Source organism: Ostrea edulis, chromosome 7, assembly GCF_947568905.1.
Source record: "Ostrea edulis chromosome 7, xbOstEdul1.1, whole genome shotgun sequence".
In the NCBI taxonomy this organism is placed as follows: Eukaryota; Metazoa; Mollusca; class Bivalvia; order Ostreida; family Ostreidae; genus Ostrea; species Ostrea edulis.
In genome coordinates this window covers 29,715,699-29,732,714 of record NC_079170.1, presented here as the reverse complement: position 1 = coordinate 29,732,714, position 17,016 = coordinate 29,715,699, and the positions used below count along the sequence as shown (strand labels likewise).

Genomic DNA, 17,016 nt, shown 5'->3' with positions numbered 1-17,016 from the left:
GGTCTTGTCACAAGGAATACTCATGTGAAATATCAAAACTCTATCACTTATTTTTCAAAAGTTATTAGCAAGGTTAAAGTTTCAGACAGAATGTCAGAATTACAGAATGACAGACAGGACAAAAACAATATGCCCCCTGATCTTCGATCTTGGGGGTATAAAAAAAAAATACATATGTATATGGGAGATTTAACAATGTGGATTAGTGCACAAAAAAAAGTCATAATAGAAACAACAGCATGAAGACAACATAATCTTCCATACCATGGCACAATTACACCTGTTAATACAACTGCAATAATCACACCTGTGAAAATCTGCCTAATGGGTCTGTATATAACACATGCATTGCATACATTCATTAACATCATTCTTATGATGTCACAATACTCTCACATGACTCTTGAGGGAGATTTTTCTTTCTTTCCAGCATACTCAGAGACTTGTGGAAGATCATTTTCTGGAACGTATTTGCTATAAATATACACTGAGATAATGACTAAAAAAGCACCTGTTGTAAATGGTAAAGACAGTCTAAAGTCAAACAGGTATATAGATGCTATGCAGGAGAGAACAATGGCAGCTGATGTCGCGAAACCTTTGAGAATGTTGTCTGCATACTTTACGACGACTGCCACGAGAAGTCCCCCCATAGACTGAAAAATAATCACTACCCATACCAAATAATCGTACCCAAAGAAAAATCCCTTCTCCTGAATTTTAGGTCCATCTTTAATCTCCATAGTAATTAATCCAATGATGGCACCCAAACTTCCTAGTTGAACGTTTCTCAGCCAAAGAGATTGCTTTGTACCCTTGAGAATTTTCTCAAAGTATACTCCAGCAAAGCCTGACATGAAGCATGAAAGAATCACTGCAAATAAACCCATCATGGGCTTCTGGGCTGTGGTGGACAGCTTTGAGGACTTAGCATCATCCGGTCTGAACTGAACCAAAGCAACGCCAACAAATAATATCAAAAGCGCACACCACTGATGAGTGCTGAGTTTCTTGTTGAGCATGAAGACAGAGAACAGCGCAGTGGTTAAGATCTTCAGCTGATATGATACCTATAATGGATAAAAGAAACAAAGAAACATTCAAAAATGCTATTTACTCTGTTACTATCACAGGCACCTAGAGTATGGACATTACCCCCCCCCCCCCCTTTTTTTTAAAAAAATTTTTGTGTGTGTGGAATTCACACATTTCAGAGATATTATTGCCACCCCCAAAAAAATTATCGAAAGGGGGGGGGGAATAATATCCATACTTCAGGTGTCTGTGGTTACTATTTCAAAAATAAAATGTTTGAATACTTTGTTAAAATTAATTGTTGAATTTTTTAAAAGTGTGATAATACAATGTCTGTGGATTGACAAATAAATGAATTTTTAATCTTCACTTACTTGAAATGTGGCTGCATCTAAGTTGGAGAGAGCAATGTATAACAAATTATTCTGCAGAGTGTAAATTATGGATGGAACAGACACTTTTAAACAATCCATGGGCTGTCTCCATATATTGTCCCTAAGGTAGCAAACAAACTTTGTCAATGTCTTTTCTTGAGTGGCCAGGATAACCAGAGAGGTTATGACCTTGAGGATCTCTGACATCACTACCGCAGTGGTGGCGTGGTACATGTCTCCCGGTCTTGTCCTGGTGTACCGCATGACTAAGATCAGGATGGCATTTTGCAAAGTCAGAAGAACTAAACTAAGGTGTTTTAACATGGTGTCTGTTATGCACTGTCCACAGTCACTGGCATTTTCTATATGTGGTGAATCTGCAACAAACAAAAACAATCCTTGCATGTAAAAATCAATAATTAAATTCTCTAACAATATTAGCTCATTGCTTATTACCTCTATGTGGATTTCCATAAAAAAAAAAGCTGCAATACATCCCCCCTTTCCCCTCACTGTAACAAGTTATGTAAAAGTAAGTCAAACTTTTTAAGTTAAATTAAGTCTATAGTAGTTACCTAAAATAACAAACAATAAAATTAGACAAAGATGATACCCTTGCAGTAGGCTTAAATGAAGTTTAAATGTTTCAGCAACACTTATTAATGAGGTATATCTTATTGTGTCTTTTATTGGAACATGCATTAAATAAACGGCCCAAAGGGATCTCCCTATAGGTAACACAAACATACATTGTATGTAAGGCAATTCATGTTTAACCCTTTTCCAACCTGATCCTTTTCATGATTAGAAATGTAAATGCTAGCTATTATTATATACTTTCATGTAAAATACTCGAATCTGATTGGTAGAGGCATTTGAAAATAAGAGGCCCATGGGCCACATCGCTCACCTGAGTCACCTTGGTCCATATCAGAAGATTTTCCATATCTATTTGCATGTAAAACCGTAGTCCCTATTATGGCCCCAAACCTACCCCTGGAGGCCATGGTTTTTGCAAACTTGAATCTACACTATGTCAGAAAGCTTTCATGTAAATGTGAACTTCTTTGGCCCAATGGTTCTTGAGAAGAAGATTTTTAAAGATTTTCCCTATATATTTGTATGTAAAACTTTGACCCCCTATTATGGCCCCATCCTACCCCAGGGGGCCATGATTTTAACAAACCTGAATCTGCACTATATCAGAAAGCTTTTATATAAATCTCAGCTTTTCTGGCTTAGTGGTTCTGGGAAGAAGATTTTTCCTATATATTTGTATGTAAATCTTTGACCCCCTATTGTGGCCCCATCCGACCCCCAGGGGCCATGATCTTAACAATTTAGAATCTGCATTATATCAGGAAGCTTTCATATAAATCTCAGCTTTTCTGGCTCAGTGGTTCTTGAGAAGAAGATTTTAAAAGATTTTTCCTATAAATTTGTATGTAAAACTTTGATGCCCCCCTTGAGGCCCCATCCAATCCCCGGGGTCCATGATTTTAACAAACTTGAATCTGCACTATATCAAAAAAAAAAAAAAAAAACCGAAAAAAAAAAAACTTTGACCCCCTAGGCCAAAATAAAAATATTGTTTGTTTCCCCTCGCCCGACCGAGTCTGAAAATTCACACCGACCCATAAGTTTTTATTACGCCATTCTGGTGAAGTTTTTTTTTTAATTTTAAGAAAAATTCAAGGTCGTTTCTGGTGCAGATCAGTATTTTATAACGACAAAAATTTTCTATATCTTCTTTGGTTTCAATCCAAAATTAAAAAATAATGATAATACGAATACAGGAGGTGTTCTGGTCCGAAATCTAGAAATTTCGCTGCCTCCAGCTGGAGGCGGCATTCTCTGGCTGATTTCAAATACTTACAAGCCGAATTTAATTTTAAGCTCATAACTAATCAATAAAACGATTCTTCTTGTACTTACTAATATCGATATTATGGGTTCTTTCATCACATAAACAGTCTCTTGAAAACATTTTATCAAACTGTCAAGCTTTGTTTTGAGTCACGAGACTCGTTTGCTCAAATGCCAGTGAAAATTCGGTTGACTACAATTGTTGGCTTCTGTTTAATATTGAATTTTGGATTGACATTTTCTTTTAATCGATATTAATAAGTACAAGAATCATGATTGTTTTATTGATTAGTTACAAGTGAGTTTAACATTGAATTCGGCTCGCAATTCGGACTAGTGATCTGCAAGATCGAGATGGAGAAATGTTGTCTATACGAGGAGCGAGGAAACAAGAGAATTCGGGGCATCCAGTGTGCAATTTGTGTTCTTCAGTAGGGGAAAGTGTTGATATTTCGGACGGATGCGATATTTTTGACAGTCAATCAGAAGCATTCTCAATTTAACTTATTTCTGAACTAATGCTATATTTACAAACTGGAAAACACCTAATTATATGCACATGTGTAACTCAGCTCTGATTGGTTGATGTCAGCATCCATTTTGTTTGATCGGCAAAATCAAGTCCCGTTGAAACGTTTTCTGGTAAACTAGATCTACCGATATCATTTAAAAATATAATGAAAATCACTATCATATATAAATTAAGATAATGTGCAAAAAACAAAAGCATAAAATGTCAGTGAACCATAAATAAAAGACAGCAACCGAGTTTACCAATTTTATAACACCATGTGTCCAAAACTAACACCATTGTCCATAATTGCAACATTCTCCCTAACTTTATTTAAGTGTTAGTATGTGGTATAAATAGCAGAGAAAATTCTGATGAAACCCAATTTTCGTCGAATCAACCAATATGTATACATGTAGTCCAATGCCTAAGTTTAGTGGTTAGATAATGAGCATTTCCAAAATACATGAAGTACTGTCCGAAATATCGACACCTTTCCTAATTGCAAAACGTGGTAATCAAAGCAGAATTTACGCGAGAACTGACTATACGAGTTTGATGAGGAAACATGGATGATGTGCTTCACGACGTTTGGTATCGGGCATTGTTAATGGTTATGGGAATTTCATAATAAATAAAATTCTGCTAGCTAAAAAAAAAAACTTTTTACCTACCTACCGACCTTCCTCTGAAATTTAGGGTCGGGAGAGGGGAAACAAACATATTTTTAAATGTGGCCCTATTGTGGCCCCATCCGATCCCCGGGGGCCATGATTTTAACAATTTAGAATCTGTACTATATCAGGAAGCTTTCATATAAATCTCAGCTTTCCTGGCTCAGTGGTTCCTGGGAAGAAGATTTTTAAAGATTTTTCCTATATATTTGAATGTAAAACTTTGACACCCTATTGTGGCCCCATCCGACCCCCGGGGGCCATGATTTTAACAATTTAGAATCTGTACTATATCAGGAAGCTTTCATATAAATCTCAGCTTTTCTGGATCAGTGGTTCTTGAGAAGAAGATTTTTAAAGGTTTTTCCTCTATATATTTGTATGTAAAACTTTGATCCCCTATTGTGGCCCCATCCTACCCCCGGGGGCCATGATTTTAACAATTTAGAATCTGCATTATATAAGGAAGCTTTCATATAAATCTCAGCTTTTCTGGCTCAGTGGTTCTTGAGAAGAAAATTTTTAAAGAGTTTCCCTATATATTTGTATGTAAAACTTTGATCCCCTATTGTGGCCCCATCCTACCCCAGGGGGCCATGATTTTAACAAACCTGAATCTGTACTATATCAGAAAGCTTTCATATAAATCTCAGCTTTTCTGGCTCAGTGGTTCTGGGAAGAAGATTTTTAAAGATTTTTCCTATATATTTATATGTAAAACTTTGACCCCCTATTGTGGCCCCATCCGACCCCCGAGGGCCATGATCTTAACAATTTAGAATCTGCACTATATCAGGAAGCTTTCATATAAATCTCAGCTTTTCTGGTTCAGTGGTTCTTGGGAAGAAGATTTTTAAAGATTTTTCCTATATATTTTGTATGTAAAACTTTGATCCCCTATTGTGGCCCCATCCGACCCCCGGGGGCCATGATTTTAACAATTTAGAATCTGCACGACCTAATAAAGCTTATCTATAAATTTCATCTTTTCTGGCCCAGTGGTTCTTGAGAAGAAGATTTTTTAATGACCCTACCCTATTTTTACCTTTTCTTGATTATCTCCCCTTGGAAGGTGGCCTGGCCCTTTATTTAAACATTTAGAATTCCCTTTACCTAAGGATGTTTTATGCCAACTTTGGTTGAAATTGGCCCAGTGGTTGTTGAGAAGAAGTTGAAAATGTGAAAAGTTTACAGACGGACGGACGCCGGAATACGGGTGATCAGAAAAGCTCACTTGAGCTTTCAGCTCAGGTGAGCTACAAACATATTGTTACCCTAGCTCTGAGAACAGAAAGCACGTGCTCCAGGGTGATATTATCTATCAACAGGTAACAGTACTTGTCATTGACAACAAGTGATATTATAAAAATTATCACATGCATCAAGTTTATGTGTGTACGGTTTGCCGTAGATTGTTAGACAACGTTGTTTGAGCGTGTGTAATAAACGTGAATACCTGCATCAATATATGAAAAATTGCAGGATAGTGATTGATCAAATGTTGACAGATGAAAGTCTTTCTGCTTTGTTGTTTATATAACATTCAGTATAATGAAACAAATATTGCATGTAGTTGAGGGCAACATTGAAAATTTTTACCCCTCAAGAAACCATTGTCAACCTCGGCTACACCTCAGTTGACAATGGTTTTCTCGGGGTGAAAATTTCCAATGTTGCCCTCAACTACATGCAACATTTATAATATTACATGTACTGACTACATCCACAGCAAAATAATTCCGTAAAATTACAAAGTTCAACATCCTGTCACAGGGAAAATTTCAAGAAAATCAAACACTTGGCAATATAGATGTAGCATCCTAACATCCTGTTGGAGTAATATAAAGTTCTGAAAACTGAATAGGAGTTTGTCAGCAATGTTCTCATCATCAATTATAATTGAAATCGATGGATCATTTTTCTTTCTTTTCTTTTTCACTTAAGTTCACACCAAGGTTAGATTTCTTTTTTACTTAAGTTCACACTAAGGTTAGATTAATTACAATGAAAAATCATCAATTTCCAGTTTTATGACCATGCATTCTCTGTTACTTAGTATGTGGTTTTGACCCGGCCTGGAGATATAAAACATTTTTTTAGCACATTTCCATACTCAAACTCAATGCCCTAAATCCAAAGTGAAGGTTATAAAACTTTTATAAAATCATTCTCATACTCAAATAGAGTACATGCTCAAGATTTTTCGAGTATGCTTTGGAGCTTGCTCAAAGTTGTACTCAAAACAAACATGGCCGAGTTTGAGTATGAGTACGGTAAAAGTTTTATAACCTCCAGGCCCGCGGGTTTGATGTGTACGGTACACCATGATATTGGTTTCTAGTCTGTATTTAGGCAAGTGTGACATTACAAAATACGGTGGATGGAATTCACAGCAACATAATTGTTCAGGCCTGGAGTGGGCAAAATGCAAAAACAATATATCATCAGGAAGCAGAAGTAGCAAGAAGACAGAATCTAATTAGAAATATCGAAACAGGAATTGATGACATCAGTCTGCTAACAAACCACTATCTGCCAAGTGATTAGAAAAGTCAAGACAGAATTGTTAAGGAGGTATGCTACACCAGAGAAATTTGAGGTAGATGAAAAGTAGAGGATATATGTACAACAATACTTTGAAGTTTAACATTTTCAAATTTACTTAATTTTGTTAAAAAATATAGTTTTAGTCAAAGATAATCTGGAAAAAAAATAAAACCCCTGCTGGACTCGAACCTGCAACCTGCAGTCAGTATGCTAACTTACTGAGCTACTCGGCCATGTATTTAAATTGAAAAGGAAAAATCAAATATTGCTGATATTGATTTATTCCTCCATGTTTTTAAAGGAAGTCAGCCATTATGACGATGTAGAGTACCTCCTTAAAGTAACATTCATCTCAATAAATTTCCCGGACTTTTTATTGTAATTTTCAGAGCTACATAAATCTTTTTCTTTCATTTCCTTTAATTAAAGCAATAAACAAAAAATAAACATAAAATTATTGGCGTTTTTTCTTCTAATTTATGCGGGGGGAAAAATCTCCTTTTTGGTTTCCCTCTTTCTTTTGGCATCCTATCTCTACCAATATCCTTATAAAACAGATTTTCAAGAAGTGCTAACATGCTTCATGAAGTATGCCTGCAGGGGCCTCCGTGGCCAAGTGGTTAGAGCATATCGCGCTCAAAATCACACAGCCTCTCACCTCTGGTTGGTGCAGGTTCAATTCCTGCTTATGCCGGTAAGTGAGAAAGTTTCCCAGTTTACTTTCGGAAGATCGGTGGTCTCTTCCCAGGTACATTGTGTCTGGGTTCTCCCTTCCACCAATATAAACTGGGCGCCACCAGATAACTGAAAAATTGTTGAGTGTGGCGGAAAACAGCAATCAATCAATCACTTCAGTATGCTACATGAAGCATCACAGTTCAATGCTCTCAATGCCCTCATGCATTTTCTTTCTTACTAATAAATATCACAACTAACATTGGTTTACTGTTTTACCTCCTAGTGAGGTTTTACTGAGTGTCATATCAGATACGTGCCTGGCAGATAAAGATTGGTACCGCTGTGCCCTAAAAAAAATTCAAGCCAGCAAGTGGAATCATTCAACTGCTGACAGAATAGAGGCTGCAAAGTGTGCAATAAATAAACTAACCTCCTATTGTTTGTATGACTGTCACCATAATTCAGGCTGATTTTCCTAAGTTGTTGAAACAGAGCAGTTTCAGCCTGAGATTTGCTGAAGGTGAGCACCAGGTAATTTATATAGCAATCCAATTGATTTGTGGCATTCTGCACTTTTCAAACTGCGTAAATATATTTTTGCTCAGGGCCTAAGCAAATTTTTGTCTCGTTGCACTTAAGAATTTAAAGTAACAAAGTGAAGGTGAACTTACTTTATACTGTTACATGGAAAATCAGTTTTACTATCCAGAAAGGAGAATTTCACAGAAACAAAATCTTTTAACATCCTCACATTTAAAATGCCAAAAAAAAAAAAAAAAAAAAAAAACCCAACAAAAACCAAAAAATCTGTGTTTTCATACAAGTCCAATATAAAATTTCATGCAAATCCAAGTTACGTATTTAGTGGGAAAAAAAATGGATTACTTGAGTCCTATACCAAACTTACTTGATGAACACATCACATGTACACAGACAAAATGTGTAATCAATGATTGATGAATGATTTGAACTTGGCTGAAAGATGCTGTTAAACTGATTTGCTTTAGATTTAAAAATCAATCTAATATAATAGTGTCTCCATCCCCTGACACAACAGCTGTTGGAAATCTTTAAAGTGATAAATAACAGGCCAGGTTTTGTTCTGAGCTCAATGGACTCTAGGGCAGAGATATGTATATACAGGCTTTATACAAGTCCACAACACAAGGAAATAAGAGATGTCATTGATAAAGCACAAAAAAGCCTGTTTAATCAGAATGAAAAGTAGATTAATGCACTTACATTTCTGTTTTACACACGCGGACGTATCAAAATTTCGTTTTACTAGTGTTCCCATTGTTTATGTATGTAAATGTAAGAATTATAAGCCTTACATAACCATGATAACTGTAAAGTATTTCCTGTGTTAAGTACGAGGAAATGGGAGGAATTTTGTTCACTATAACTTTCTCCTCCGTCTCCAATGTAGGAAGGGGTGGGGGTTAACAATCAAAATGTATGTACAACAAGAGGTTTCATCGCTCACCTGAGTCACCTTGGCCCATATTTAAAGATTTTCCCAATATATTTGCCTGTAAAACTTTGATCCCTATTGTGGCCCCAACCTACTCCCAGGAGTCATAATTTTTTACTAACTTAAATCTGCACTATGTCTGGAAACTTTCATGTAAATGCAAACTTCTCTGGGCCAATGGTTCTTGAGAAAAAGATTTTAAAAAGATTTTCCCTATAAATTAGATATATTTGAATTTAAAACTTTGATTCCCTATTGTGGCCCCATCCTATCCTATGTCAGGAAGTTTTCGTGTAAATTTGTGCATTCCTTGCCTAGTGGTTCTTGGAAAGAAGATTTTAACATATTTTCCCTATATATTTGAATGCAAAACTTTCATTTCCTACTCACAGTGGTCCCATTCTATCCCCGGGGGTCATGATTTTAAAAACTTGAATCTGCACAAAGTCAAGGAAGCTTTCATTTGTAAATTTCAGCTCTTCTTGCCCAGTGGTTCTTGAGAAGATTTTTAAATGGTCCTACTCTATTTTTGCACTTTTGTAATTATCTCCCCTTTGAAGGGGGCATGACCCTTCATTTGAAAAAAAAACAAAAACTTGAAAGCCCTTCACCCAAGGATGCTTTATGCCAAATTTGGTTCAAATTCGCCCAGCGGTTCTGGAGAAGTCGAAAATGTAAAGAACAAGGTACGATTGTCTACATAAAAAGGCCCAAAACTTTTCTCTCTATAAAATGTGTCTGGAATTAAACTTAATCAGGGTTTTAAGAAAGTAAAATATATGCCAGGTATACTATGTCAACAAAATCAGAATGATATTCTTAAATGGATAGCATTATGACATCACGAACAAGACATTTCCCGCCTTTTTCTCAAAATAAGCCTGAAAACTGTCAAATGTCATACAGATTATTGCTCAGGAAAAGATGTGCACATTTGTCGAGCAAAATGAAAATTATATATATTGTGTATTATTTTAAGATGAAAAACATGCTTGAATATGAATTTGCTCGATGCATGCGCTGTATGTTTTCTGAAAGGAAAACCACATGAATGTGTGGATATTTTCATTGAAAATGGCATTTTTGCAATTTTATGCCAACATCAAGTTCTTGTCATTTGGCACAAATCATGTTGCTGATCAAATTGAGCGAATTTTGGGTTTGCTAATCTATTCCTTATTTGAATGCCAGGGTTTGAGCTCCAAGTGAAATCATCAATATTTTGGGCCAGATGACTTTAGAAACTGTACCTACTTCTTTACAGACGGACAGACAGATGACGGACAACAGTGCATGGTCAGGAGTTTCAGCAGTCGTTGTCTGATGTCGTACTAGATAGGTTTCTAGATATGGTTAGGGCTAGTTCAGTGTAACGTTAGATGATAGGCTTCTAGATAGGGTTAGGGCTAGTTCAGTGTAACGTTAGATGATAGGCTTCTAGATAGGGTTAGGGCTAGTTCAGTGTAATGTTAGATGATAGGCTTCTAGATAGGGTTAGGGCTAGTTCAGTGTTCAGCGTAACGTTAGATGATAGGCTTCGAGATAGGGTTAGGGCTAGTTCAGTGTTCAGTGTAACGTTAGATGATAGGCTTCTAGATAGGGTTAGGGCTAGTTCAGTGTAACGTTAGATGATAGGCTTCTAGATAGGGTTAGGGCTAGTTCAGTGTTCAGCGTAACGTTAGATGATAGGCTTCGAGATAGGGTTAGGGCTAGTTCAGTGTAACGTTAGATGATAGGCTTCTAGATAGGGTTAGGGCTAGTTCAGTATTCAGCGTAACGTTGGGCGAATCTACAGATGCATCAGTTCACTAGAATATCATAGTTTATGTAAGGTTTGTAGAGCAGATAGGTGGTAGGTTAGATCCATGTCTAGACTTTTTATGCATATTAAGGCAGTTAGAAAGAGCATTTGCAGAGACAATTAATTCAGAGTTATTGGGTATCATATGCTTAAGAATATGGGACTAGACTTGGATAGGTTAGCTTGGGTGTCAACAGATGGAGCTTCTGTGATGGTAGGATGTAAGAGTGGGGTTGTTACTAGGCTTAAGGAGGCTGCACCCAGGTATTTTAGCGACACATTGTATATTGGTTAGCACTTGCATGTGAGGAGGCAGCAGATAAAGTCACTTAGTTAAGTTCCAAGCAGTTTTGAATGATTTGTACAAGTATTTTGAGAAATCTCCTAAGAACATGGCTTGGTTAGAGAATGTTCAAGGGATCTTAAAGAATAGTAGAGGCACTAGGCTCGAGCAAGTTTCTTACACTCGGTGATTAAGTTTGAGGGTAGTGTTCAGGCAGTAGTAGACAATTTTCAGAGTGTAGTTGCTGTCATGTTAGAGGAAAATTCTGCTAAGTCACTAGCTCTCCACAAGCCCATTTCTTGTTATAAATGTTTTGTATGTAGCACATTGTGTAGCTGATGCTTTAAAACCACTAGCAATGCTGTCAAGGTCGTACCAATGTGTCAATTGAAAGGTCAGATTGAGATTTCACTGAGGTCGACTGCCTTCTGCATTCAACAGTTAAGGTCTTGGACAAGTTGATTAGTAACCCTGGATGTAATTTGTCTGCCTTTTTGCAGCATGCTCCTTCTGAGCCAACCCTAGACGAGTCAGGTCTGCTTACATTTGAGTTTCAAGGTCATATTGTTAGAGACAATTTAGGTCAAAGGGCAGAGGCAGTTAGGGCTTGTAACTCTTTCATAGACACTGTTAAGGTTCGTTTACTGATAGTGGAGATGCTCAGATTTTGTCTGCTTTGAGTAGGTTCTTTGATCCTCAGAGTTTTGTTGATAGGACTCCTCCTTCTGAGGATATAGGTACATGTAGTATTGCCAGTCATCTCTCTGTTTGTAAGGTAGGCAAGGTTAGAGAGTGTAGGTATGAATTAGGAAATTTTATAGAGTTCTGTAGGGCTAACTTGCAGGCATTCTTAATTAGCATTGATGTTTGTAAGGTTGCTTTTAAGTCTAGGGAGTTGTTTCCCATCGTGGCAGCTGCTGCTGAGCACCTGACCACTGCTCCTGTCAGTACAGCAGATTGTGAGAGGGGATTCAGCAGACAAAATTTAATCAAGACTGATGTAAGGAACTCTTTAAAGCCAAGCACACAGGAAAACCTGCAGAAACAAGAGGTACTGTGAGCAATGCTCACTAAGAATACCCCCACTTACCCCAATCTCCCAAAGGGTGTTGGTAATAGGTATAAACTACCTCTTTTCTGAGTGTAAAAAACAAATGGCATGACAAACAGAACCATATTGTTACTTCGATGTCCAGTGTGCGTGACCTTTGACCTTTTGACCCCAAAATCGATAGGGAACATCTTCATCCCATGGGTAGTCCATATGTATGATATGGTGACTGTAGGTGGAAAGGATAACGCTTTAGAGCCCGGAAACCATATTGCTACTTCAATGTCCAGTGCGCTTGACCTTTGACCTTTTGACCCCAAAATCGATAGGGAACATCTTCATCCCATGGGTAGTTCATATGTATGATATGGTGACTGTAGGTGGAAAGGATAATGCTTTAGAGCCCGGAAACCATATTGCTACTTCGATGTCCAGTGCGCTTGACCTTTTGACCCCAAAATTCATAGGGAACATCTTCATCCCATGGGTAGTTCATATGTATGATATGGTGACTGTAGGTGGAAAGGATAACGCTTTAGAGCCCGGAAACCATATTGCTACTTCGATGTCCAGTGCGCTTGACCTTTGACCTTTTGACCCCAAAATTCATAGGGAACATCTTCATCCCATGGGTAGTCCATATGTATGATATGGTGACTGTAGGTGGAAAGGATAATGCTTTAGAGCCCGGAAACCATATTGTTACTTCGATGTCCAGTGCGCTTGACCTTTGACCTTTTGACCCCAAAATTCATAGGGAACATCTTCATCCCATGGGTAGTTCATATGTATGATATGGTGACTGTAGGTGGAAAGGATAACGCTTTAGAGCCTGGAAACCATATTGCTACTTCGATGTCCAGTGCGCTTGACCTTTGACCTTTTGACCCCAAAATCGATAGGGAACATCTTCATCCCATGGGTAGTCCATATGTATGATATGGTGACTGTAGGTGAAAAGGATAATGCTTTAGAGCCCGGAAACCATTGCGTCTACAGACGGACGGACGGACAACCCGATTCCAGTATACCCCCCTACAACTTGTTGCGGGGGGTATAATTAACATATGCCCGTCAGTCTATGACTGACGGGCAGTCTGACGGACTGACATACATTTGTTTTAGTCAGTCCAATGGGACTGGTTAATTTTCTAATGCATCATTTTGGAAAATATACTTATGAAATTTTATACACACATTTGGCATGCTTCGATCTGTAGATATCAGACGAATCTGATTTGTATTAAATATAAATCCCACATTTAAGTGTTACAATATTGTCTGAGGCATATTCGAGTTAAATTTCATTTTAATAACATGAACAAAATATGTTTAATTATTTCTGGAAAACTCTGTTGTACTGGTAAATTTTTCTTCGGACTGGTTGAAATCATAACCCATCAGTCCGGCTGGACTGGTGACATAAAAAGTTAGCTTCAAGCCCTGACCTGATGAGACTATCCATTACCAGCAAGAGAGAAGAGATGGATTTTGACTTGGCATTCCAGAAGTGGTCCAAAACAAAAGCCAGAAGAATATTCAAAAAGTGATGTGATGTATTGATAGTGTTAGTGAAAATGAAGTACTCTCAAGAACTTTCAGAATAGGATCCATATGGACAGTTTTTTGTTTACACTAGGCTAGTGTTGATCATAAAGATATTGTGTATCTTTCTATTGCTGACAGTTTATATTTATAATATTATAGATCTTATAAATGCATAAATGTTATGACCTGTTATCTAACTTTTGATTTCCATAATAAAATCTCTATCAAACAAATCAATTTATCTTATAAATGCATAAATGTTATGATCTGATTTTTGATTTCCATAATAAAATTTATCAAACAAATCAACTTATCTTAATAAATGCATATCAAGTGTTATGATCTGTCATCTGATTTTTGATTTCCATATATAAAATTTATCAAACAAATCAACTTTTTATTATTTCACAAGAAAGAAGTCTTTAGGTATGGTAGCTGGATATGATTAAGTAATGTAACAGACTCAAAATACTAAAATAAATGTAATTAAGGCCATGCCAATTTGTAATCTAGTTCGTCGGATTCGCCGCTTCTATTTGTAACAAATCCAAATTATAATATTATCAAAAAATAATATCCGTCCGCGTGTTCAAAAATATCCGTAAATATTTTTTTTTAGTTTTTACAACAAGCGCACAAATAACCTTGATGTATATGCTGACAAATGACAGAAGCGCGGGCTCTCGAGAAATTTCCTAACAGTGTAATATGGTTAAGTTATTCATGATGTCTATCTTTAAAATATGTACGATACTTCATAACACTGGATTGGAAGTTGTTCCTTATGCTGGAATCGAACTGGAAGCGGTGAAACTTTTGAAGCGCTATTCGATGCCACTATTTAGAGAACATTGATAGCATATGATTGATTGTTTGATTAGCCTATATATTGACTGAAGTCTCTCTTGAGAATATTTCACTCACATGAAGACGTTACCATTGCCGGTGAAGGGCTGCAAAATTTAGGCCTATGCTCAGCGCTTATGGCACTGAGGGATCTTTATCGTGCCAAACCTGCTGTGACAAGGATCTCAGTTTTTGCAGTCCTATCTGAAGGACCACCCCATTTATTCGCCTCTTACAACAAGCAAGGGGTACTGATCGTTGACTATTTTAAACCGGACCGACAGTTAACGACAAATTCACAAAAGGTTTGGTGATGTCATATCAAAATTCAAGAAAATGCTCAAAGCGATGCAATGAATATTGCATTTGCAATGAATGTCAAAACTGGATGTGTCCCTAGCAATATGAATATCTCTGAATCGAAAGTTTGTAGAACTGAAACTTAAATAAAATGCTTCAAAAAGACCTTATCAGTTAATGTTGCAAAGTACATGTATTAAGTATAAAGAAAATAAGTCTTTGAAACCTGAAATATTTCTCATTTATTGTAAACTATATCAACAAAGTTGAAAAATATCAAGTTTATGTGGTAAACAAATGGTATCTGATGATTTTAGATCTTTATTTTTAGGCGCCCGCTTTTTAAAATCACACTTAATTCAATTAAAAATATTTATATTTCTTGTATTCGCTCGCCTCATAATTTTTATCTCCAAAATTAAAAATAATATTTGTAAAATAATTTCGCCCTCTCGCCTCACTTTTTTTGTTTGAAAATCCGAAGAACTATTTTACAAATTGGTGTGGCCTAAATGAATAAATATATATTATTACTACAGTAACTTGATCTGAAGAGTCGGATCACGTCGAGTTGATAGGCACGGATCATCAGATCACAAGAGACATGAAGCGTCGAGTTTGATCTGATGATTCGCACCCGTCAACGAGACGTGATCCAACTCTTCGGATCAAGTTACTGTAGTAATGATAAATTTATTATATACCCCCTTATGCATTTTAAATTCACATTTATAGGATAATAAATGTAATTCAAATTATCAAAAACACAGACATACCATGAAATTATGTTTTGTGTACGCAGTTTCGTTTGTGACACGGTTAATATTTTCCACAAATAACGTTGCGTTGATGCATTGAGACATCATTGTGACGGCATCAGTTTCAGAGGATACTGATACGGAATCAGAAAACCAGTGTGGTGATCCGGAAAATCGGATCACACGCTTTGAAATCCACAGAATCAAAGAACGATACATTGATGGGTATATAATAAAATAATATACATCATGATGGAAATAATTGTAAAGCATGAGATTATTTCAGCCATGCCGCACAAAAGTGCATGGCAAAAGGGAATTTTGGTTCAGTGGGCCCGGAGCACTGCACCAGGAGATAGAGGACAAGGGAGACGTAATTTGTGCAAAGTGTTGATACATGCATGTATTATGAAGGACTGCTCCGAGATTTGATGAAGGCATCAGTTTAAATATGAACCTGCTGAGATAATCTTTGAGCTACAATCCCACACTGACCCACTGGGCTGCTAAAATGATTCGAATCATTAAACAAACATTTATATTTCCTTTCAAGGAAAAGAATTGACATCTGATATCTCAAAAATTCAAAAGTGATGATATAAATAGCTGGAAAATTTGAAATTGTTCAGATTATTAGTGTTATATCTAGATGCCTAAATCTCTTCAGACAGCTACACCTCAGCTTGTCTTTACCTGAGGAAGAGTTCATGTTTGCTGATAATACACCAACGTATATAACCCTTGCATGGTGCAATGTCATACACCTGTGCAATTTCAATGATCCTAGCAAGAGCTGGTACTAGTGGTAGATCTTAAACATGTTGAGGATACTTGCACTTATTTAGATAATATTTGGTGAAAAAAAAAAAAAAATCTGAAAGCCGACTGCGTTCTTGCAAGCAACGAATATCTTTCGTGATATTAATAATTAAAAAAAAAAAACAGTTTGTGCGTTCAACAATAATCAATGAAACTTGATTTATTATTATTATTAATCCGAGAGGGGGGTGTCAGAGAAAATCCGGAAAGTTTCTTACCCGAAACAAAATCGGCTGCTTTTCTGAGATTATTATATGCTTCGTGACTTTCGCACTCCAGTGACCCAGTGTAATCCTTATTTATCATGCCGTAGGCCTACATACGTTCTTATCTTCTTGAACACCGCGTGTCCGTCAACATGCTTACGTCCACCAGCCGATAAGAAACATACCAAATCTCATCAACTCGGTTCTCTCTACCGGAAACGTCAACCGCCGAGTTGCGTTCAGTT

The 17,016-nt window shown here is 36.8% G+C and overlaps 1 protein-coding gene across 4 annotated transcripts in view; it reads right to left on the bottom strand.

Moving 5' to 3' along the window:
* Positions 1 to 17,008, bottom strand: part of LOC125653593 (UDP-galactose translocator-like) — a 23,408-nt gene extending 6,400 nt beyond the window's left edge. Inside the window, exons 1-3 of one of the 4 annotated variants that reach the window (XM_048883159.2) lie at positions 16,784 to 17,008; positions 1,410 to 1,786; positions 1 to 1,070 (exon numbers count right to left, since the gene is read on the bottom strand). The exon at positions 1 to 1,070 is cut by the window's left edge and continues 6,400 nt beyond it. In XM_048883159.2, the coding sequence (XP_048739116.2) occupies positions 393 to 1,070; positions 1,410 to 1,786; positions 16,784 to 16,871 (1,143 nt within the window). In that variant the 5' untranslated portion in view covers positions 16,872 to 17,008 and the 3' untranslated portion in view covers positions 1 to 392. Of the gene's footprint in view, positions 1,071 to 1,409; positions 1,787 to 8,115; positions 8,831 to 8,927; positions 9,799 to 16,783 lie in introns of those variants that run through there. The other 3 variants (XM_056143930.1, XM_056143931.1, XM_048883160.2) reach the window with 3 other exon arrangements.
* Positions 17,009 to 17,016: the final 8 nt, after the last annotated feature.